The sequence below is a fragment of the Gymnodraco acuticeps genome, unplaced genomic scaffold (genome assembly GCF_902827175.1).
Source record: "Gymnodraco acuticeps unplaced genomic scaffold, fGymAcu1.1, whole genome shotgun sequence".
Lineage (NCBI taxonomy): Eukaryota > Metazoa > Chordata > Actinopteri > Perciformes > Bathydraconidae > Gymnodraco > Gymnodraco acuticeps.
In genome coordinates this window covers 16,044-39,442 of record NW_022991295.1, presented here as the reverse complement: position 1 = coordinate 39,442, position 23,399 = coordinate 16,044, and the positions used below count along the sequence as shown (strand labels likewise).

The 23,399-nt window shown below is 42.3% G+C and overlaps 2 protein-coding genes across 3 annotated transcripts; both read left to right on the top strand.

Moving 5' to 3' along the window:
* The first annotated feature begins 151 nt into the window (after positions 1–151).
* LOC117562237 (acyl-coenzyme A thioesterase 5-like) lies at positions 152–11,560 on the top strand. Of its 2 annotated transcripts, none has more exons than XM_034240098.1 (11): positions 152–1,089; positions 2,534–2,735; positions 2,882–2,981; positions 3,807–3,997; positions 4,303–4,463; positions 4,962–5,081; positions 5,292–5,374; positions 5,726–5,819; positions 8,512–8,592; positions 9,320–9,464; positions 11,105–11,560. In XM_034240098.1, the coding sequence occupies exons 2-11, from the start codon at positions 2,540–2,542 to the stop codon at positions 11,236–11,238; spliced, it is 1,305 nt and encodes a 434-aa protein (XP_034095989.1). In that variant the 5' UTR covers positions 152–1,089; positions 2,534–2,539; the 3' UTR covers positions 11,239–11,560. The 2 variants fall into 2 exon arrangements, with proteins under 2 accessions (XP_034095989.1, XP_034095988.1); XM_034240097.1 differs by lacking the exon at positions 11,105–11,560 and adding an exon at positions 9,566–9,919.
* Positions 11,561–12,890: 1,330 nt separating this feature from the next.
* Positions 12,891–21,201, top strand: LOC117562233 (metabotropic glutamate receptor 8-like; the record flags this gene model as incomplete). Its single annotated transcript, XM_034240086.1, has 2 exons — positions 12,891–13,530; positions 20,382–21,201. A coding segment is annotated over exon 2 (540 nt), but the record flags the coding sequence as incomplete, so codon positions are not given.
* Positions 21,202–23,399: the final 2,198 nt, after the last annotated feature.

Genomic DNA, 23,399 nt, shown 5'->3' with positions numbered 1-23,399 from the left:
CCGTCCTTCAGAGCGTCTTCGCCCGTCTGGTCAGCCTTAAGCCTGTCGTCCACAGGGTCATGGTGTCCAACCATGTGAGGCATTAAAATCGGCACTGCCCCCAGGCCGTACTGCGGAGATTCCATGCAATTTTCATCCAAACTACAAAAAAACTCAAGAAAAACCTTCAATTTAGGGCCCCCAGAAGCAGCCTAATCAGAGGCTGGATCCAATTGGCCCCTTCAGACACAACGGAGCAGTGGCTCTACGTTGAGCTCCTTCTGGATGTGTGTCGTCTGCATAACAGTGAAACTGGAGGTCGTTGTAACGGAGAATCTGTCCAAGATGGTGGATGTAGATGGTGAACACAAGTGGACCGAGTACAGAGCCCTGGTGGACGCCGTTGGAAACAGAGACAGAGAGGGATTTGCAGTTTTTTATGTAGATTAATTGAATTTCTGTTCTATTTTGTCTCGTCTGGAACTAGCTTGCAATAAGGTATTTTCTGTTAACAGTTCCTGTCTCCTGCATTTGTGTCCAACCTGCGCTGCTTACTGTGACAGAGAATCCGACCAACTCATGTTTGTACAGGAACAGTTTGATCCGTTCTTCTCCCTTGTTTGCTAACGCTAAGCCCTGTCTAATAATTTCCATAACTGGGCAGATAACGTATTTTTTTACATTTCAAATGTTAACACATAACCTGGCAGCCTCTATTAATCGTTCTCACCTCCAGCCTGCCCCTCTGTCTTTCTGGCTCTGGTTTATTTTCATAAAACACCCTAACAAAGTACTGTGGTAGTAAAATCACCACACCATTCTATAATTTTCTTGTGTTAATCCACATGCTTCATTCAGTATGCGAAAGTTTAGTGTATTACAAGGATCATAATGATTGACCTCATCCCATTCTTTACAAATGGTACATTCCCTCCACCTTTGATCGAGTGATGTTGCTGTGGGAGGAGATTCAAGTTCCACAAAATATTAACCTGTTCTGGCAAAGTTTGATTAGGTAATTGCTTTGTTTGCAGATGCTTAGACGACTTCAGAACCAAGAGGAGATCAAACCAACTATCAAGAAGGCACACCTGAACACAAGCTTGAAAGGTCAGTTAGTGTTTATTTAAGTTTTAAGAAAGTGTGAAATGACACTTTTTGTGGACTTTTTAGTTGTGACTGCAGAGCTCTAGAATTTTGATTTTATTTGTAGCCGTTTGCCCCTTCTGAAAGGGGGACCACTATGCCGAACATGGAGTATTTTAAACTTAAGTACTGTGGTAGAGGAAGCATTCGGATACTATACTTAAGTTAAAGGATTTCACTGATCCACAGTGTCTTTTACACTCATACTGCACTGCATTTCAGAGGTAAATACTGTATTTTATTATAACACTAAGAAGACAACAGGCTTCTGTATGACATTGTTTTTTATTGTAATATCTGCAAATCAGAGTTAAGTCAGAAGGCAAAGCTCTCTCTAGCGATATATAAACGATCTCCTGCATCACTATGAACCATCCAGGAGTCTCAGGTCCTCTGGGTCGGGTCTGCTCTTTGTTCCAAGAATAAGAACTAAACATGGAAAAGCAGCATTTAGTTATTATGCCCCGACAATCTGGAACAAACTGCCAAATCGTGCACGTCCGCTGAAACACTTCCTATTTTCAAAACCAGACTAATAATGTATTTATGCTGTATCTATTCTTAAATGTCTTTTGTTTATTATTTTGTAAATCACTTTGAATTGTCGCGTACTGAAAGGTGCTATATAAATAAAATTGCCTTGCCTTTCCTTACCGGTCTATCCTAATTGATATTCTTACCTCTGGTCATGAACTGTTAATCATGACTAAAATAACAAGTCAATGGATATGTAGACTTTCTCTGGAGGTTGGCTGGAATCTTCCTTAGGGATAATTTCAGAAGTTCATTCATCCATGAGGGACTTTGAGTAGAGACCGCTGCTGCTTTTTCGAAGAAAGGATCCAATTGAGGTGGTTCTGGGCCAGGTGGACACCTTGGAATCCCCGTCAGAGCTGGTTAATGTGGTCAGGGAAAGGGAGGTTGTGGGCCCTCTGCTTGAACTGCTACGTCCTGGGACCCGAGGTTAGGGTTTCAGTGCTTCTCAAAGTGTGGTCCGCGGATCACTGGTGGTCCGTGAATGCCCCCTAGTGGTCCGTGAGTATATTGGTAACATTTCACATTTGAAATAAATAAATACATTTCAGTTTTCCGCACTCTCGCGGGAATATCTCCACAATGGAGCGAGGTTAAGTTTCACTTTTGATTGCATGATATAGCCCAGCGCAACACCTTCATCACACATGTTGCCACTTGTTTGTACCATTTTCAGGCGATTTGTAATCTGTTCTAGAAAAACGATGTGTTTTTTGATATTTGTGGAGTTAGGTGGTCCGCGAGTGTTTTTTTATTGGTTAAGTCCTTGGTATGAAAAAGTTTGAGAAACACTGGTTAACTTTAGATGGATAGTAGTGTTTTTAAGGTGTGTTTTTGTAATTGTATCGTCTCTTGGTATCTTCTGTCCGCTCAGATCAGGATGGACATGAAACAGCATTGCGTGAAGCTGTCGGTCCAGCCGTCCAGAGGGCTTGTGGATGAGAAGTTCACCGTCTTGGTCCAGAACCTCCTCCCTGGGTTCCAGCTGACCATCCACGCCCTCCACCAGTGTGAAGACGGACACAGCTGGGAGGCTTTTGCTCACTACACTGCCAATGCCACCAGTATTGTGAACGGTAAGACCATCAAAATTCAGGAAGATTAATTTAGAGCGATTACTAAAGTTTGTGAATGGCAGCAAAACATATTTTGTTATTAAATGATGGAGTTATATGTGAAAATAGAAAAAAGTCAATATTTTATATCCATTTCACTCCCACAGTTTCACAGGATCCCAGTCTGGGAGGGACATATTCTGGGGTTGAACCGATGGGTCTGCTGTGGAGCCTCAGACCAGTTCCTGGCAGCAAAACTGGGCTCAGGTAGGCCAACAACCATGGGGCTGTTCAGAGGACAGTACAGGAACAAATATTATTATTAGGCCTGATTCCAAAACTACCCATACACCACTGCACTCTGTGACCAACTGAGCTCCGCCTGTAATCCGATCTCAGCTGAACGAGCCTCCTTCTGTCTCTCTGGTAGAAAGAGCAGCCGTCATAACATTTCGTAACCATAGTTTTGTGTCAGCATATCGTGGATGAAAAATAATCATTATTTAAAGTAAATTAACTTCCATAAAAAGATGTAGGGGCTGGATTTAAATTAAGCCTTATGGTGCGTTCACACCGAATGACGAGATTGACCAGACTTGCGCCTTCGCGAGAGTTACATTTAGTCAACTCGAGCGTCAAATTCACGTTGGACATTCTCGCGTTAGCCAATCAGCGGTGAGGATCTCGGCCTGCCGTTACTGACGTTGAATCAGATAACCAAAACATCAGCCGTTAACTGTTAGCACACAGAGCTCACAGCTCCTCATATTTGTTCAGAAACTGGAGAAAAGTTATACATGTACAAACCACAGACTGTCTGTGTCATGGTGAATACAGTCGCTGCTTTATTTCTGTCTGTATGACATTGTTGTGAGTGTGGACGGAGCAGCTACATGTTGGATTAGTCTTATCGATCGATTTCCGAAACACATATTATAAAAGTGTTTTCGTCTGCCAACTTGTTTGAATGACGCTAGTAAACACAACTTCAAGTCTCGGGGAAACTCAAGCGATTATATTCGCATCGCTTTAATCTGGTGCGTCCGGTGTGAACGTACCATTAGAGTTACCTCGTTCCCCTCATTCTTCAAGGTTGAGGAAGATGAACGTCCAGACTCCCATGGGGGTAACAATCTCGGTGTACCAGGGTCACCAGAAGGAGGGCTTCTTGGATCAGGTGCTGCTGGCCAGTGTGGTGGTAGAGCGATGGTACATGGCTCCCGGCGTCCGTAGAGTCCCGATAACAGAGGGCAGACTCACTGCGACCCTCTTCCTGCCCTCAGGTAGGACCTGGGGAGATTCTGAAGGGAGGTGTCCTCTTAACAATGAAAATGAACCAAATTCAACATTAGTTATTTGTGACGTTTTAAATAAGTAAGTGAAAAGTGAAATACTTTTTTGTCAAATTGAATCCCAGAGAACATCGGGAAAACGCAATATAATGGATTGCAGGGCGCTCAATTTAATCAATTATTGATCTTGAATACTTTATGATATCAGCAAATATGGTATAGTTGTCTAAAATATCGATATAACAATGTATAATTATGGAGCTGTTAATTTTTTTGGTGTCTTGACTCGTTTGAAGGACCTGGTCCTTTCCCCGGACTCTTGGACCTTTGGGGGTGGGGAGGGAAGCTGGTGGAGTACCGGGCAGCGCTGCTGGCCTCCCACGGCATCGCCTCGATGGCCCTCGACTACCTCACACCTAAGGAAACTGGGAGAATGGTGGATAATGATTACTTTGAGGTAAACCTGATGAGCTTTGTTATGTGGGTTAAAAGTGTTTGCGCATCTTAGTCTGTTATCTTTGTGTTTGTTTTTCTATGTTTGTGTTACGAGAAGATGCATTAACCTTTACAGAGAACATAGTGTTCTTGTGTCAAGGTTTCCACCAGATAAACATGCGGATTGATTGGGAATAATGTTCTTTTTCGCCCCGCCGATTTCATGCTTTTTCCACAAAGGAACAGAGGTCAAAAACACAGACATCTGAATTTGAAAGGCTTTTCTAGACTCTGTACTTTAGTAAACTAAATAGGTTTTTTTTATAGACCTACTTTATAATGGGTGGGTATCGGATGGAATGTTAAGAGCTAGAGTGGAGATGAACTTTAATATCTTCTGAAAATAAATATCCGAAACCTTCTGCGAATCCCGTCATTTTGACTCTATACATTTTTGTGGATAAAAGTAGGAACATTTGTGGGGGTTTTATTGATCACATCGACACGTTTCCTGCTGCAGACGGCCTATAGAGTCCTGGAGCAGCATCCTCAGATCCTCGGCAGCAGGATCGCCATGTTGGGTCTTTCCTTCGGCGCCGGTGTCACCCTCAGAATGGCTGTTTACTCCAAAGGTCTCAAGGTAAGAGCAGCTCGGTTACTTTCATTATATTGGATGCAGCTTTAAGGGTTTATATGGTGTTTTTCAAACATAAACTCAATTTTCCCCTATTTTTATATGTAACTTACCAATTGGCACAATACAATTGAATGGTGAGATACCGAAAGGTTTACACCCCCAGTAATTAGTAATGGACGTACAAAGTAAGTGTTTGTGTTTGTGTTCTCCCAGCTCAGCTGTGCAGTGTGTATCAATGGGAGTCATGTGCAGCCGATTGACGGACCTCTGGAACAAATAATGACTTACTTTAACAAGTACGTTAATCTGCTTTCAGTTATCTCTATGACTTTCTGTACGTTACATTTTCATGACCCTATCCAATCCACTTTATTTCTATAGCACATTTTAAAAACAGAGGGTTTGCCAAAGTGCTTCACAACGAACATAACATTATAACAAAATATAATATTACAAGAATAGATAATTGGCACACATAAGAATAGATACCAGGCACACATAAAGGCTATGGACAGACAATAAAGAGTAAAAATAGGTACAGCTCAGACTGACTCGAAAGCGAGGCAAAAGAGGTGGGTCTTAAACGTGTGATGGTCTTTCTTTGGAGCCAGCCTCAGACAACGTTTTTTTCTTTTCTTTCAAATCAGAAACGTTGAGAAGACTCGCTTTGACGAGGATAACCAACTGATCTGCAGAGATCTGATGCTGCCCATCCCCACAGACCCCTCACTCAAAGTGGACGTCAGTACCAGCAGACCCCTTATGGGAGAGACAGCAAGCGCATTTTGTGGCATCTGCAGGCAGTGGCAAGTCCTTCCGGCATATGCCACAGATGCCACAACTTGCCGAGGCATCTGCCGTTGCTCAACGGGAGTTGCCACAAGATGCCAGAGTAAGAGAACGTTTACGGTAGCTGCCACTCGCCTTCCGTGGCAAATGCTGCCATTTAAACCCGTATTTATCGTATAAAATGTCGCTGTTTTGGCATGACTTTATCGAACTGATCTGTACACAGGACTGATGATCTGTACACAGGACTGATGGTCCGATCTCTATTTTTTAAAACATTATAATTTCTATTCAATTTTACTTGGAGCATGGTTTGCTAAAATAAACCAACGTGCTATATTTATGATGAAATATTGGCGAGTGAGGGATGCAACGCCCTTGGCAATTTTCGCTTCTTGAGGGGAGTTTCCACTGCTTGCTCCGATAAACCAGGTGTATGACTAGTAAAGACAAATAATTAACAAATAAATATCTGTATGGACACAGCAACGTGTACACTGGTGTTATTAGACTTGGCTACAGACTTAGGGCAGCTGTAACTGATTGCAGTTGCCACTGCTAGTGAGATGCTAAGGTTTACTTTATAAATTAGGCAAAGGACTTATATTTGCCCCATGCCTTCAGCAGCAGCAGGCCATTCAATTTGATTTGATCCAGTAATGAAATCATTTCGACAATAAAGAAATGCTACATAAACGTTATCTTGCACGTTTTATCGAACCATCTCCGTTTCTAACTTTCAATATATTTAAAAAGAGATCTCTCTCTCATCTGCGTGCGGGGGCGGGGCCTCACAGACATGCTGCTGCGCTGTGCACACAGTTCTGCCGGTAATGAATATTAGGATACATTTTGTGAGGAAACTTTTCCACCAATAATTCCAATAAGTATTCCAAAATGTATTCACTTCAGGTTTACGAAAGTAACTGTATTCGGATTAGTTGTTTTTCAAATGTAACGCGAGCTGAATACAGTTAGGCTACTTGGTTTTTGTATTCTGATTACGTAACGCCGTTACATGTATTCAGTTACAACCCAACCCTGTGCACAGATCATCAGTCCTGTGTACAGATCAGTTCGATAAAGTCATGCCTAAACAGCGACATTTTACACGATAAATACGGGTTTAAATAGCAGCATTTGCCACGGAAGGCGAGTGGCGGCTACCGTAAACGTTCTCTTACTCTGGCATCTTGTGGCAACTCCCGTTGAGCAGCGGCAGATGCCTCGGCAAATTGTGGCATATGTCGGAAGTACTTGCCACAGCTACCACAGAGTAGCGGCCTCTGTGGCATATGCCGGAAGTACTTGCCACAGCTACCACAGAGTAGCGGCCTCTGTGGCATATGCCGGAAGTACTTGCCACAGCTACCACAGAGTAGCGGCCTCTGTGGCATATGCCGGAAGTACTTGCCACAGCTACCACAGAGTAGTGGCCTCTGTGGCATATGCCGGAAGGACTTGCCACTGCCTGCAGATGCCACGATGAAACGAGCCAGGCCCTACTGCCTTATGGCGCGTTTCCACTGCAGCGGGTAGCTCGCTTTAAGCGTGCCGAGCCGTGCGGGGCCCGTTTTTGGTTGCGTTTCCACTTGGCCTAGTTTTGGCCCGGGGCTATTTTTTCACCTTTTTTCTGGCCCGACTAAATCGTGGTTCTAGGGCCAGGAACAACCAGGCTGAGTCGGGCTGAGTCGGGCTGAGTATGCTAAACTAGAGAGAGAATCGCTGGCAAGGGGACTACAACTACAACAAGATGAACATATTTGACCGTGATTTAATTGTAATACACGTTTCAAAATGATGCCGAAGTAACAACATACTGATACCGGTTAGTAAAAACCATGAATTCATGCTTTGACAAGTCTGCAGACACACGGCAGGAGAGACACCCTTTTAAAATGTGTGTTTTCTAAATGGAGCTTGGCTAAGCTAACGTTATATATGCTCCGACCGTCCACACTCACAACAACGGCCTATACAGACATAAATAAACCAGCGACTGTATTCGCCATGACACAGGCAGTCTGTGGTTTGTACTTGTTTAACTTTTGTCTAGTTTCTGAACAGATATGAAGAGCTGTGAGCTCTGAGTGCTAAGAGCTAACGGCTGTGTTGTTTTTTGGGGCGCTCATTGAAAATGACGTCACGGCTCCGCCTACACTGCGTTACTATAGTAACTACCCCAGTTCCTAAACTGTAATGGAAGCGCAGCATTAAAGTGAGCCGGGCCTAATACGGCCTAACCAAACCGAGCGAGGCCGAGCGAGGCCGAGCGAGGCCGAGCGAGGCCGAGCGGGCCTGCAGTGGAAACGCGCCATTAGACACTTTTTTCTTTTAGGTCTTTTTTGCTTGTTTTTTTTGTCTCAAAAGCCCTTTTTTTAAACCGTTTTTTTTCTTTTAAGATAGAACAAAATTAACTATGAAAGTTGTTAGTTTGCTATTCTCTAACACTTTTCTGTCAGTTTCTTGTAGTTAAGAGTTTGCATTATGTATTATCACAGTTGTTTTAAACTTCACAGCTAGGAAATTAATTTATATTATTTTGTTCTCCGATAAATGTGTAGCTCTGAGTAAAGTCTCAAACATCCAAAGATAAATGCTGAGCAGGCGATGATACAACCTGCTGCTGTTTGTCTCTGAGCAGGTGGGACGACTGCAGTGTCCTCTGCTGCTCGTCGTCGGTGAGGACGATCAGAACTGGCCCACCTACGAGTCTGCAATGGACGTGAGCGAATTTACAAGATTACATTTGGTGTGAATAGAAAGCTTGGCCTGGAGGTCTGGGTTGAGGTCGACAGTAAATATAACTTACGTTCTGTGGAGAGAACAATGGCTTTGAAGCTGAACTGATAGCAAAACTTTCTCCATTTGAGGCTTTCTGTCCACAACGTAACAGCGCCATCACTTCCTGATTTCACAAACTAGGGAGCCGGCCAAGGTTTACAGAACATGGGAGCATTAACGAAGTTGCGTTAGTAATGGTTTAACTTCTATTCAAATGAAGTAAGGATCAACATTTCGAACATGTTTCCCATGTTTTAAACAGGTTTGGACTTTAAGGTGTTAGAAACAGTGTTTTTTGCACGTTGTTGGCATATACAGTATGTTTTGTGTTATGCTGTTGAGCCTCATGTATTGTTGACATTTATGTTTAGTGTTTCTTTTTGTCTTTGTTCTGTTATAACGCCTTGTGCGGAATGCTTTGGCAATACTATGTTTACAATGTGGTCATGGCAATAAAGCTCCTTTGTATTGTATTGTTTAAAATGCCACTATCGTGACATTTGTAGGTCTTAAAACCTAGCAGATCATCGTGGTAGCCTGAGGCAGTGTTGCCAGGGAGTTACAGTTCAGACAGAAGAGTATAAGATATACATATTTACAAAACATATCCAAAGAATGAAGATGATCTGAGAAATATAAAACCATGTGTTTTACTTCCTGTTTTGCAGATGAGAGAGATGATGGAGCGAGCGGGGAACAGCCACCTGCTGACTGTCCTGTCCTATAAGAATGCCGGTCACCTGATCCAACCTCCGTTCACGCCATTTACCCGAGCCAGCACCTTCAAATCTGTCACTATTCCACCTTTTACGAGTATGTTCCCTTCAGACCAGGAGGATGTTTCTCTCAAAGTTAAGCTAACAAGTCCGGACTTTGAGTTTTGACTGCTATAATTTGGCTTGTTGTCTTTGCAGTGATGGCTCTGTGGGGCGGAGAGCTGGTGGCACATTCTCGCACTCAGGAAGACGCCTGGAGGAAGACGCTGGTCTTTCTGAGGGAGAATCTGTACGGCGACATGAAACCTGGTGCTTTATTTTCCAACCTGTAACCAAGACAACAATTTAATATTGTAGAGACTTCTGGCACCTTTGGTTCAGGAAGTAAAAGTTATCTTTACCATGCATAATCATAATCACTTTGGCTGCAAATGTGATGGACATGAAATATTCAAGGTTGAATTAGTACAAAAGTAATTTGGTTAAAGTTTTAAATGTATATTGCACTCATCAAACAAGAGATAATAAAATGCCTTACAAGGAGAGAAAGAAAAAGCACCATATAAACAGTTTGGAATCTTGTTTTGTTATTTTGATGTTTACCTGAATAATTGATCCTCTCTGAAATATCAGCACCTAACCGTATCTATGTAATGAGTCCTGAGAACCTTTTGTATTGTCTGGAACTAGCTGCAATAAGGCATTTTCTGTTAAAAGCTCCTGCTTCAAGTGATAGAAGAATCAGAACAACTCATCGACCCAGCAAGGATTGGTTTCAAGAGGAACTTTTTGATCCCTCCTATTCCCTTGTTTGTTGTTTGAAAGACTGAAGTAGCTCCCAGGGCAGGAAGCTAACGCTGAGCCCTGGTTAATCACTTCATTACCTGGGTGGATAAAGGACTCTTTAACACTCCAGATTGTAACTCAAAGCCTGGTAGCCTCCTGCCTGCTAGCACTCGGCTAAACTCCAGCCTACCACCTAGTCATTCTGGCTTGGGTCCCCCCCCCAACAAAGATTACAATTGATACTTGGTCCTTCCATATTTTGATTAAATTAAAACTCATCCCATTCTTAACAAATGGTACATCCCCTCCACATTTGACTGAGTGAGGTTGCTGTGGGAGGAGATTAAAGTTCCACAACATATTAAGCTGGACTTCTGATAGTTTACTCTAAGAAAACAACTTGTTCTTGGAAAGTTTGACTAAGGTCATAACAGTGTTTGCAGGCGCTTAGACGACTTCAAAACCAAGAGGAGATCAAACCAACTGTCAAGAAGGCAAACCTGAACACAAGCTTGAAAGGTCAGAAAGTGATTATTTCAGTTTCATTATTTTAAAAGTGTGAAACTTTTTTTTGTGGACTTTTTAACAGTATTTACAGGTGACTACAGAGCTCTAGGATATTGATTTCATTTGTAGCCGTTTGCCCCTTCAGTACAAGCAAATTCTCTGTCTGTACACGACTGGCTCTTCTGTGGTTGTTTTGAAGGGGGACAACAATGCCAAACATGGAGTTTGGGGGAACTGACTGTCCTGTCCTATAAGAATGCCGGTCACCTGATCCAACCTCCATTTTTTACACCGTTTGTCAGAGCCAGCACCTTCAAATCTGTCACTATTCCACCTTTTACGAGTATGTTCCCTTCAGACCTGGAAGATGTTTCTCTCAAAGTTAAGCTAACAAGTCCGGACTTTGAGTTTTGACTGCTATAGTTTGGCTTGTTGTCTTTGCAGTGATGGCTCTGTGGGGCGGAGAGCTGGTGGCACATTCTCGCGCTCAGGAAGACGCCTGGAGGAAGACGCTGGTCTTTCTGAGGGAGAATCTGTACGGCGACATGAAACCTGGTGCTTTATTTTCCAACCTGTAACCAAGACAACAATTTAATATTGTAGAGACTTCTGGCACCTTTGGTTCAGGAAGTAAAAGTTATCTTTTCCATGCTTAAAAACTCTAGCCAGCTTTGATGGACGTGAGGTGGTCATGTTTGAATCAGTAAAGTAATATACCTAAAGTATTAAATGTACCACTTGTCAAACCAGAAATAACAAGGTGCCTTTCAGGTAAAACACTCACTTGCATGATGGGGGTGGTGAATACTGAATAAAATATTTTTCCTGGCCAGAAAAGAGACCTTCTATGTTATCATGTTGACTACAGCTTGAAACGTTGAATCGGTGCAAACAATACCTGGTATTAATATTACAGTTTATATAGCCAGTAGGTGATTTGAGGGTGGCCAAAATGCATGATCTCTCTCTCCATTATTACGAGAGCAGGGGTAGAAATGTTAGATCGTCGTTCCTCTCTTAAATATTAGCACCTAACTTATCTGCAGAGTAAATGTTGCAGGAATGAGTCCTAAACCCCAAATGATGATTATTACTGTTGGATTCGTGTATGTCGTGTATTGGGAAGTTCTGTTCTACTTTGTCTCGTCTGAACTTAGTTTTGAAATGAAATGTCTTCCTTATTTGTTGTGATGGAAAGTGGAAGAGTAACCCCAAGCCTGATAGCCTCCACTCTGCTTGCAATCAGTCTCAACTCCAGTTTATCAATGACTCAATCTGGCTCGGGGTGTTTGAGACTTCTGTCCAGAGTCTGCTCCAAGAACAAAAGAGTAACTGCAAGTGAATAAACACATGCATGTTAAGAAGAGACAGTACACATTATTAACATAAGATTCAAAGATCGAAAGGCTTTATTGTCATGTGCACCCTAGCTACAGTGTAGTTATGGCAATGAAGAGTCCCGGCTCCTCCAACAGTGTGAAACAAAGAGATATATAAGACATACAACAAATTAAAAAAACAATAGAAATAGTGCAAGACGAATCAGAGTGATGCAGAGAATTGTATAGGTGACAAAGAAAACGCAGGAGTCTTTATGTAAATAGAATAAGATAGAACAGAATGCAACATTACATATTGTACAGTGAAATCAAATACTTTTTGTGAGACGCAAACAGATGGATACACAGGAAATATTGGTGAGTATTTTTTCCAGAGTAATTACTATTTTGCTCTGAAATAGTGATATTTAATCATTTTGGAGTATTTATTACTCATAGCTTCTAGAGTGCGATGAAAAATGCAGAGTCAATTATATTGGAGTCAAACCATGACCACGCTGTAACGGAGGTGATCTCTGGGGCCGTAGATCTCGGTCTCTTATATAGCTTCATTATATTCATTTTATTATGGATACTATAGGTTATCAAGGCTCTTACAGAGCTCAGGAGTTTCTCATCTCCAGGGTTAGACACAAAGGCTAATTATCTTGATTAATCTGTAGTCTATGTCACGTTGATTGGATGTAAAGAAAACATGAGCCCAGAAAAACACACGAGCATGAGCATTGTGTGTGCGTGTGTGTGTGTGTGTGTGTGTGTGTGTGTGTGTGTGATAGCTGTGTGTAGTAGCTGTGTTTCTCCGCGAGGGGGCGTCCTTCCTCCATCTCTGCCTCCACCTCTGACAGTCTGTGTGATGAAGCTTATTAACTTCATCTGTAACTGCACGATTTGCAAACGCGCGCTTCTTCCTCGGACGCGTTTTCCACTCCGTCAGGATGAGCATCACTCTGCCCCCCAATACTCAGACCTGTGACCGGGGAACTTGATGACACCCTCAGACCCCCCCTCAGTTTGGACTCAGCGGGTGTGATGAGCCTCCCGTGATTCCTGTGACGCAGGACCACCGCGCCGCACCGCAACGCGCACTTTGGAGAACTGCGAGAAGCGGTAAAAAAAGAAGAGATGCGCCTGCGTTACTTCGCTCTACTGTACGCACTCGTGTAAGGATTCCTTCACGGTGGGGACAACGCTGATCTGATTGCGACCAGAGTGAGGAGAGTAACCCGGGCTCCGGAGCGTCATCCCCGGCTGGAATCGAACCGACGCCTGCAGGTGATGCGGAGGAGCGGCAACAAAACCTGCTGTTTTAAAGGAATGTACCGCCTCTGCCAGGATTAGGATCCGAAAGCAACTGTGATCCACAACTGAGTGAACAGAAAAAGTGGATTAAATATATTCATGTTTTTTTTCCTTCTGGTTGATGGATGCGGAGGAATTTAGAGGATGTGTGATATGACACACAGCTGGAGACAGAACATATCTTTCTGACCTGTGACACCGAGAAGAAACACCTGCTCCTGGAGAGAAGAGGTACCTGAACACATCACCATTTATGTATTAATGACTAATGAAAACTGACTGCACGTTATTTAAATAGTATGTATGTGTTTATTCTTGGTCTCTTGGGATTGGATCATGTGGGAAATAAGATCTCTCACTTTGGCATCTTTCAGATTATGGTTTTATAAATACACCAGTGTAATCAATCAATCAATCAATCAATCAATCAATCAATCAATCAATAATATATCCATCAGCACCCATCAGTCAATACGGAGGCTCTCAGCCTGCTGGGTGTTGGTGTGTCTTTCATCAAGTTTCACATCAGATTCATTATTTCTGATATCAGCTGTTAGTGCGCACTTATGAGGGTGGATCTGTGTCCGTGTGCGCGCAGGTGTGTGTGTGTGCGCAGGCGTGTGTGTGTGCGTATGTCTTTCGTGTGTGAAAATGGCTCGAAAATGGGGTGTGTTTGCGAGAGCCACAAATTGCAACTCCTCTGGGGTGTGTGTGTGTGTGTGTGTGTGTGTGTGTGTGTGTGTGTGTGTGTGTGTGTGTGTGTGTGTGTGTGTGTGTGTGTGTGTGTGTGTGTGCGTGCGTGCGTGTGCGCAGAGTGGTGGAATGGTGGACTATAGTACATTTACTCAAGTACCATATTTTGGTTCCACATTAAGAAAGTAAAACCTGGATGGAAATACTCAGGATAGTTTAATATTCCATAATAATCAAAAATATGAAAATGTACATTCTGCTTACTTTGACTTCATAATGAAATACAATATTCAGATGATAATACTGCTGTACTTCTACTTACTGTAAGTAACGTTTCAAATACATGAAATGTACTTGTACTGGAATATTTTAGGCTAAGGCATTTCTACTTTTACTTAAGTAAAGGATCGTAGTACTTCTTCCACCTGTTTGTGTGTGTGTTCCATACTTATAAGTATTATAAATGCATATATTTGTTAGTGACAACAACAGGATAGTGTAATATTCCATTGTATGATCAAACTGTAAAAAGAGCCATTCTGCTCACTGAGTACTTATACTATGATACTTTAGGTACATTATTCATATAATAATACTTCGGTGAGTCTACATTTGAATACAGGAATTTGACTTGAAATTGAATATTTTCAAATATAGTATTTCTACTTTTACTTGAGTAAAGCCTCTTAGTACTTATTCCTCCTGTGTGTGTGTGTGTGTGTGTGTGTGTGTGTGTGTGTGTGTGTGTGTGTATGTGTGTGTGTGTGTGTGTGTGTGTGTTTGTGTGTGTGTGTGTGTGTGAGAGAGATTTAAGATACCAGAAAGAGACATGAGAATACAAACGATCAGAAGAAAGAAACTCATAATGTTACAATCTATTTAAATTCACTATGTGGCCAAAAGTACGTGGACACCTTCATCATGTGAAAGTCCAACATGTCATCCTTCAAACACAGATCTGTTGATGTTTGTTTTGGATCCATTTAGAAACAGAGGTCAGGGAGACGGAGGGCTCAACCAAACATCAGACTTTGAAAACGTTTCCAACACCAATGCTGTTTCATAACCTTGTAGCCTGTAACCTATTAGTGATGGGTGGATGATAACATCACTCCAAAGCTGGTTTTACTCTTGTCAAGTACATTATTTCACTTCCAGGTTAAGAATACTACTTGCTGCAAAGTGGTTCCAAATTCAATACTGTGCGTAACTGTCATTTTCTCCAATGAAGGTTAAAAAATGCAACAAAAAACATTTTATATATCTTAAAATTATACTCATCGATTACAAGGTTTTGAGACTCGGTGTTAAGAAAAGTTGACTTGTTGTAAAAATGGGAAACACACAGCTGTCCAATTAATACAATACAATGCAACAGATGACGTCCAGATGTGTAAATATCACGTCATGTACTTCATTACGTTTTGCTGCTAAACTAAAATGTGCTCAAGTGATGCCCACGTTGATAGAAATCAAATGAACAACTAAATAACAACCATGTGAGACTGCAGTATTTAGGCACAGTGAGGCTTGGAGCTAAAAGCTAATATGCTCATATTGATATAGCTGATGTTTAGCAGCTATGATGTTCACCATGTTCGTTAAGACTGTTGGCATCCAGCTGTTTAGCAATAAGCCCAAACTACAGGTAAGAGTTGTACAGATATTTGTTCTTAAACAAATTGAGCAAATCTGACCAGATGGTGGCGCTAGGAAAAAAAATTCACACTCACCGGTGTGAGAATCCTCTGGGAACCATGAACGTCTGAACTCAATGCGGTGACTATCCATGAAGAACATATTGAAATACTTCACAGGATAAGGGGAACTTTGACCTGCTGGTGGCGCTAGAGGAAAAGTCAGGGAATCACCAAAGTCAGACTCATCCTCGGGGAGTCTTGCATCTGTGGTCCAAATATCGTGGTGATTTATTGAAATGTTGTTGAGATATTTTAATCTGGACCCAAGTGTTGGACCAAGCTGGCTAATCACTCAAAACATGACGAAGAACACTAAATTACATTATTATAAGCGAGAGAACATCTCCATGTAATATCAATTAATATGTCATGAAATTCACTATTTATTATGTCAATGTTATCCATTTAAGTGAAAACCAATGAGCTGAGTGTGAGAAATGGGCCCTTAACAACACTTTTAATGTAATACTTTCAAATATTCTACGTCGATAATGTCTTGTTTTACGGCAGATCATTTAAACATGGGTCAAAAAAAAACTAACAAACTAACATTAAAACACCAAAAGCATTTACACCTGTCACCAATGATCAACATTTGGGGTGCAAAACAATCAGATTAACTCCAGGTGGTGGACCCCTCCTCATCGCAGACAGTTGGGTTGTTCCACTTCCTGTTTGTAGAGTACAAGAGGCCATTTTAATCACCGTGGCTGCATCCCACTTCGGTTAAATGCAATCCTTGCGTCCCTCACGAGAAGTGCGAAGCAGCCCGTGTGTGTGGAGGACTTAAACATGGAGCTAGTAGTTGCAGACAGGTAAACCAAACTGTGGCGTAACATGTGTTTGGGGGCAGTTGAAACAAACAATGTACAACATGTGACTTAGTAAGAATACCTCCAAAAAAAGTAGCCAAAGTTTGGTAGAAAAAAAACGAATATCTTAAAGAGGACACATCATGTTTATTGTCAAATCAATCTTGGGTGATTTAGAAGGTGTTTATATGCTTTAATGTTAAAAATCACATTGTTTTTTTCATTTTGTTTGTCTGAAATGCTCTGTTTTAGCAATGTATTGTTAACTGTGATGGTTATTCTCGCATCCAGGAAAGAGAAGCTTAAAAAGGAGATTAAATGGAGTCTCTGAGATGTTTTCAAATTGGTACTTTAATTAGTAAAAAGCGCGGTAAAGTCACAAACAGGATATTGTCCGACAGAAAAGCAGCTGCCTCTGGCTCTCGCTAGCAGAGGGAAAAGAGGCCGAACCGCTCAGGTGCTGCTGTTATATAGCTTCTGCAGGCTCCTCCCTGCGGGCCGGCCCTCCACATCTTAATGTCCGTTGTTACGTTAAACGGAGGATTCAGGCATTGTACATTCAATATATAGTTAAACACGCCTCTTCTCCTCATATTGTATAAAACAGCATTTAAACTGAAGGTACATTTAAGGTACATTATGCCATCAAAACATTGATTTTAATTTCTAACAGTATCCATCATTCTGAAAAAGCCCAGTCTGCTATGACTGTCTTGTGAGATCCATTTCAAAGCTACATCTCAAGCTGTGGGTGGAGAACACTCAGATTTTGGGATGGGAATCTTGTAATGAGGCTGCATTTACCATCTGAATGGCTTGTTCAATCCCAAGAGGCAGAACACAACAACTGGGTTTGTTTCAAAGTATGTGGTTTGCAGTTAGTTAAAGTGCACAAGCATTGAAAAGGCGAGTCTTTTGCAAGTGAAAATAACCTTACAGTAAACATGTGATACGTTACATGCATTCAATGATTGTTGTACTATATCTGGGAGAGTAACGTGTCTTTTTAGCTCATAAATGTTATAGGCCTACATGAACTCTCTCCAAATCTAGACGTGTTAGTAAGATATGTTTGTCAAGTCCTTCAGGGTTTTGGCCACGACGCTGAAGTTGGCTTCCGATTCAGAGCATCCGATTCGGCAGTAAAGGGGAAAGTTAAGGGACATTTAATTTACAGCGCTGAGCGAACAATCCTCCGTCATTGAACCTCTTAAATCGCTGCATAGCCGATTTATTTGGACTGGATTATCCCAGAGAGTCTAAAGATTCTTTATAACACAGTTTGAGATTTGTGAAACCTTTATTCTATTTGTGAAAATACAAACACAGGTGGAAGGCTGAGGATGCTGCAGCAGGCCAGGATCAGGATCAGAAAGTGAACCTCCCAGCTGGGCAAGCCTTTATGCCTTCTTGAGGCTCCGCCTCTAGATGGGCGGGCACAAACAGGACGACACTCCCAGTACCTGCCAGAGGACAGCAAGGCAGGGAGCACAGACAGGCAGAAGGGGGAGGGGTCGTCACAACATGTTCTTTTGTTTTGTTTTATTGTTCTGTCTTTTTATTTATTTAAGTATTCCAGTAATGTATGTTGCATGTTTTAATTTGATTGTATTTACTTGTTTAAATGAGATTTGTTTTAGGTTCACTTATAAAATCTGTCCAGGGACAACAGATGAAAAATAGCCTCTTGGCTAACTCTGGCACATTGACAGGAATGTTAATTCATGTGCACTGTCCCTGTTAAACAAATGAATGAATAAATAAAAATAAGTGTATGCTCCTCATCTAGGTGATCATTCTTTATCTACAAAGTGTTCGTATCTTAAATACTGTTTCATAGCAAACAACAAAATGAAAGATGTTAAAGGAATTCAGGTTCATGAGATAAAGAAAAAGGCTAAGCTTCAGTCTTTCATCCACTTTGAACAGCTTCTGCTGCTTTGTCCTAAAGCTAAATAGCAATTATTTTTTACCAAAGTGTTATTTTCTAATCTTGTAATGTTTTTCACATTCCAAGCAATCCTAGTACTCAAGATGACATACTGTAATTAGGCAAAGCTTGTTGCTTAAAGTAAACTTGAACAATGCTAGTTATAGACTATATTTAATTTCCTGTTGAATTGTTTTGCCTGCAACTGTAAATAAATTAAGTTTATATCAGTATACCTACTTATCTGTTGAATTTTTATTTGCAAAAAACAATAATACATTTGAGAAGTAAATAATTTATTCTTCCTTAATTAGCTGTCCATACTTACCCGATTTGATGAGTGTAGGTAAAGTGGTTTCAGATCAGGACCTGGTCTAATGTGGTCTACATGTAAAGAAAAAGCACTGAAATCTCCCTTGTTTGTATTTTCACAAATAGAATAAAGGTTTCACAAATCTCAAACTGGGTTATAAAGAATCTTTAGACTCTCTGGGATAATCCAGTCCAAATAAATCGGCTATGCAGCGATTTAAGAGGTTCAAACACGGAGGATTGTTCGCTAAGCGCTGTAAATTAAATGTCCCTTAACTTTCCCCTTAACTGCCGAATCGGATGCTCTGAATCGGAAGCCAACTTCAGCGTCGTGTTTTGGCCTGTATCAGTGATTTAGCCTGACTTGAGAGGCTTGAGGGCAACAGAGGACTCTTGGACAACTCGAATTTTGTTCTTTTTGTCTTTATTTATTTAAGACAGCTCCAATAATTCATCAGGTTGAAAACCTTCAAAACACAACGTACAAACACGTTAGCTCACATGCTACACAAATTACAAACATTGTGCAGGCCTCACTGCATTCTCAATAATAACACAAACCATATTTTAATTAAAAGGATAACTTGTTATTTTAAAACCACATCATTAACTTAAATGAATAAATAAGAGTGTTTATCTCCACTTGGAGACAAGCACCAGAGAAAACCTCTTCTGAACACCTGCGCTGTCTAAACGACACAGCAAACAAACGGAGCACAGGCAGACCGCGCTGCGTAACAAGCAGATCAACAGCACTCTCGCAAAGTGAGGCAACAGATCAAGTACATCAACACCGGAGAAACATACCAACGGCGTCTCCGGAGCCACACACGCGCACACACACACACACACACACACACACACACACACACACACACACACACACACACACACACACACCACACACACACACACACACACACACACACACACACACACACACACACACACACACACACACACACACACACACACACACACACACACACACACACACACACACACACACACACACACACACACACACACACACACACACACACACACACACACACACACACACACACACACACACACACACACACACACACACACACACACACACACACACACACACACACACACAGTCGCCTGGTTCTCCCTCCGTGGCTTTGAGAACAAGAGACCGGCCATCACAAACTACGCCCCTTATGTTGCCGTGTTACCGGAAGCAGCATTCATATTTTTTCAATACAGCTCACTTATGAAAGGTAGCCTTGGTCCAAAATAAAACGAATACCCTCTCTTGGTATTGAACAATACTATACTAATAATAATAATAATACTCTAAACGAAAACACATTATTTCTCAGTCCGTTTTTCACAGATATTATTACATATTGACTTTCGTCTCGACAATGTTAATTGATTTTTGTGTAGTGTCTGGTCATATGTTCTCAAGGTTTGAAAAGCTTATCGGATGTCCCATTTTACAAATCTCCTTTATGATTGTATTTGTATTTTTAAACAGTATATGAGTAAAATGAATCGACTTAATCATGAATATAGCCGACGCTGCTCGCCGCCTGAGCTCAGATCTATCTGGTTAATTGATCTCTAATTGATTGTTTCCTTCTCTGTCTGAACCTCCAACAGCTTTCAGGAAGAATGTGAAACTGGAGCTGCTGCGACCTCGATCCTCCGCCTCCTCCTATGCAGACAGCTATGTCAAACTCAGGAACCGTTACCGCAGGAAACCCCCGGGGCCAGTGTTCTTAGGAGGGACCGCCCGCCGTGGTTGACCCTGCCCTGGGTGACGGGGGACTCCATGGTCAGGCTCGCCCTCGCAACACCACCTGCACCACAGCCACCTTCCTGTTGATTCGGCAATCATACCACCACTACTTCCTCTTCCTGAATCTTGAATCACTGGAAAATGGCGAAGGGTTTGAAGCCCCCGAGTGTCCCGAGCGTCTTCTCTCTGGTGATACTTAAAAGCTGCTGGTTGCTTTGCTCCACCACCTCCCAGAAGCCCGGTGTGTTGGCGGACTCCCAGCTTCCCCAGCAAGAGTTTGCCCACTCCATCCGGCTGGACGGGGACATCATCCTGGGCGGATTGTTCCCCGTTCACTCCCGTGGCGATAGAGGCGTCCCCTGTGGCGAACTAAAGAAGGAGAAGGGTATCCACCGTCTGGAGGCCATGCTTTTCGCCATCGACCTCATCAACAAAGACCCGGACATATTGCCCAATGTGACTCTCGGGGCGCGCATCCTGGACACCTGTTCGCGGGACACTTACGCCCTGGAGCAGTCGCTCACCTTCGTCCAGGCGCTCATCGAGAGGGATGGTTCTGACGTCCGATGTGCTAACGGAGAACCGCCCATCTTCGCCAAGCCGGATAAAGTGGTGGGCGTCATCGGGGCGTCGGCCAGCTCGGTGTCCATCATGGTGGCCAACATCCTGCGGCTGTTCAAGGTAAGGGAACGCTTCCTTGGGATGTTTGAATTGGTGTCCCTGGTGATGTTCTGAGGCTTATTGAGTGGGAACTTTGGTCTACACCTGAACAGAGAGAAAGAGATGCAAAAATACTTTGTGGTACTGTCTATATTTCATTGATTTATCTACTGTTGGTGAGCCAGATGAGACAGAAAAGTCTGCTTTATGGTTGTGACATAGACTTGGCTGTGATTCAGCTGACTAGATTTTGGCATCTGCCTTTGTCGTGGTCGTGAGGTTTATTGGAAAATACCATATTTTGACATGATTTTGTTTGTAATTCAACTCTTCCAGTTAGTTTTGGCATTTATCTGGGGGACACAATCCCTTCATTTGTTAAGGCACGGACTTTTATTCTGAAATATTTGCAGAACATTGTTGTGGAAAATGCAGTGACTCCATTACATAATATCACCGGCCTTGAAAGTTGATTATAATTGTTATTTACAAATTGGCACGCACCTTTTAAACCTGGACACAGTCAGTGTAGCCCAGTGTAAAGGTTTTTAACAAATCTGCTGCAAACTGACCAGTTAAGGAAAGTTGAGCCTGTGTGAAGTTAAAGGACACAATTATTGTAGAAATGGTCACAAAGAAGGTTTGGTTTTTAAGTTATTCAGGTAGAGAGACTCTGGACAAGGTGAGGCTTCAGTGTTAACACCCCTCACTCTGGGATTGTAATTAATGTACTTCAAAAACTATTGCAACACTTGCGCACCAACGTCTTCGAGTTCATGACAGCTCCTTGCATGAGATGTGTTGAGATCAATCAGCAGCTTTAACCCTGAAAAGACAAACGGGTGTTTTATCTGTGTGAGCGAACCAATGCTTGTTTCAACAGTCTGAAAAAATCTTGTGTTGAGTAGATTCAAACAGAAGTGAGGTTAACAGGTTTCTTTTGAAGGAGCCGCTGACAACATAAGTGGATACAACCTGCTATCTGCGGTCAATCGGAAAAAAGCGGTGTGACCTTCTTCCCGGTCGCTAGTGCCTCAGGAAAGAGTGTTTGAATTACAGTGTTCATTTATGTGTCAGGTAAAGATTGGTGCAGTTTCTCTTCAGTATCATGGTCACAATGATATCTGAGTCCCGGTACTTAAATGCAATCCTATATGACCTTATTGTGTTGAGTTTGAAGTCTCCCTCCGGACAAGAGTACACTTTTTTCTTACTGTGACTTTACTTGGTTGTTTGAGCTTCACTTTACAGAGTTTGTTTTCACACTCAACTTAAGTTTTGTGTATGAAAGTTAAGGCCCCGCCCCCTACACACCAATCTGACACCAAAGAACACGTCCCGACGGACCCGACTGTTGCGTCGCCTCACGTCTCTGCGTCTTGGCCAACAGTCGCACTGGAACACACCGCAAAGACTTCAGCCGACGGCCAAGAAGCATGTACGCACTGCGCATGCGTGAGTGGCAATAACTCTCCTTACCAGCAGGCGGCGGTAGTGTATATTCAAAAGAGGCAACAACCGGAAGACAGACTGCGTGATAACCGAGAGAAGAAGAACAGACTGCGTGATATAAACAAATAGTGTGTGCGTTCCATTTTCACTCTACAGCGAGAAGCTCATGGGGCTTTCCCGAACCTGAGTCGAGAGCTGGAGTTAAAGGAAATCTCACATTTGCCTTAATAATAGTTTGGGTCCGTCACTTCCGTTTCGCTTCTCATGCACTGCTTCACTAAGCTGAACAGCCAATCAGAGTGATTTATTTAGACGACGGCCTTTTTCCGACTGAATCGGCGGCGGAAGGTGTCGGCACGGCCGAAAAGACACGACGGGCAGGACACACCAATCTGAGTAGGGCGAAAGGACGCTCATCGACGGCCAGACATCTATCGACGGCCGAAATCGGCTTGCTGTGTAAGAACCGTAAGACAAGTGTGATGGGGAAAGTACGGAAGTGGATTGGGGCCAAAAGCCCACATTTATTTTTTGAGTTATACTGTATGAAACAATTCTGCAATTATTCAGAACAAAATGGTTGTAGATAGTTGTTTTGTTCTCAGTATTCTGCATTTTTCTTCTTCTCAGTGCTCCGAAAAATTAAATTCATGATGGATAAAAAAATAAAAATAAAAATCACATGTGGCCCTAATCCTCCTCCGTAGCAAAGCTTTTAGGACACTTGAACTGATCATAATTCAGATTTTGTGGTTTGGATTTAATCA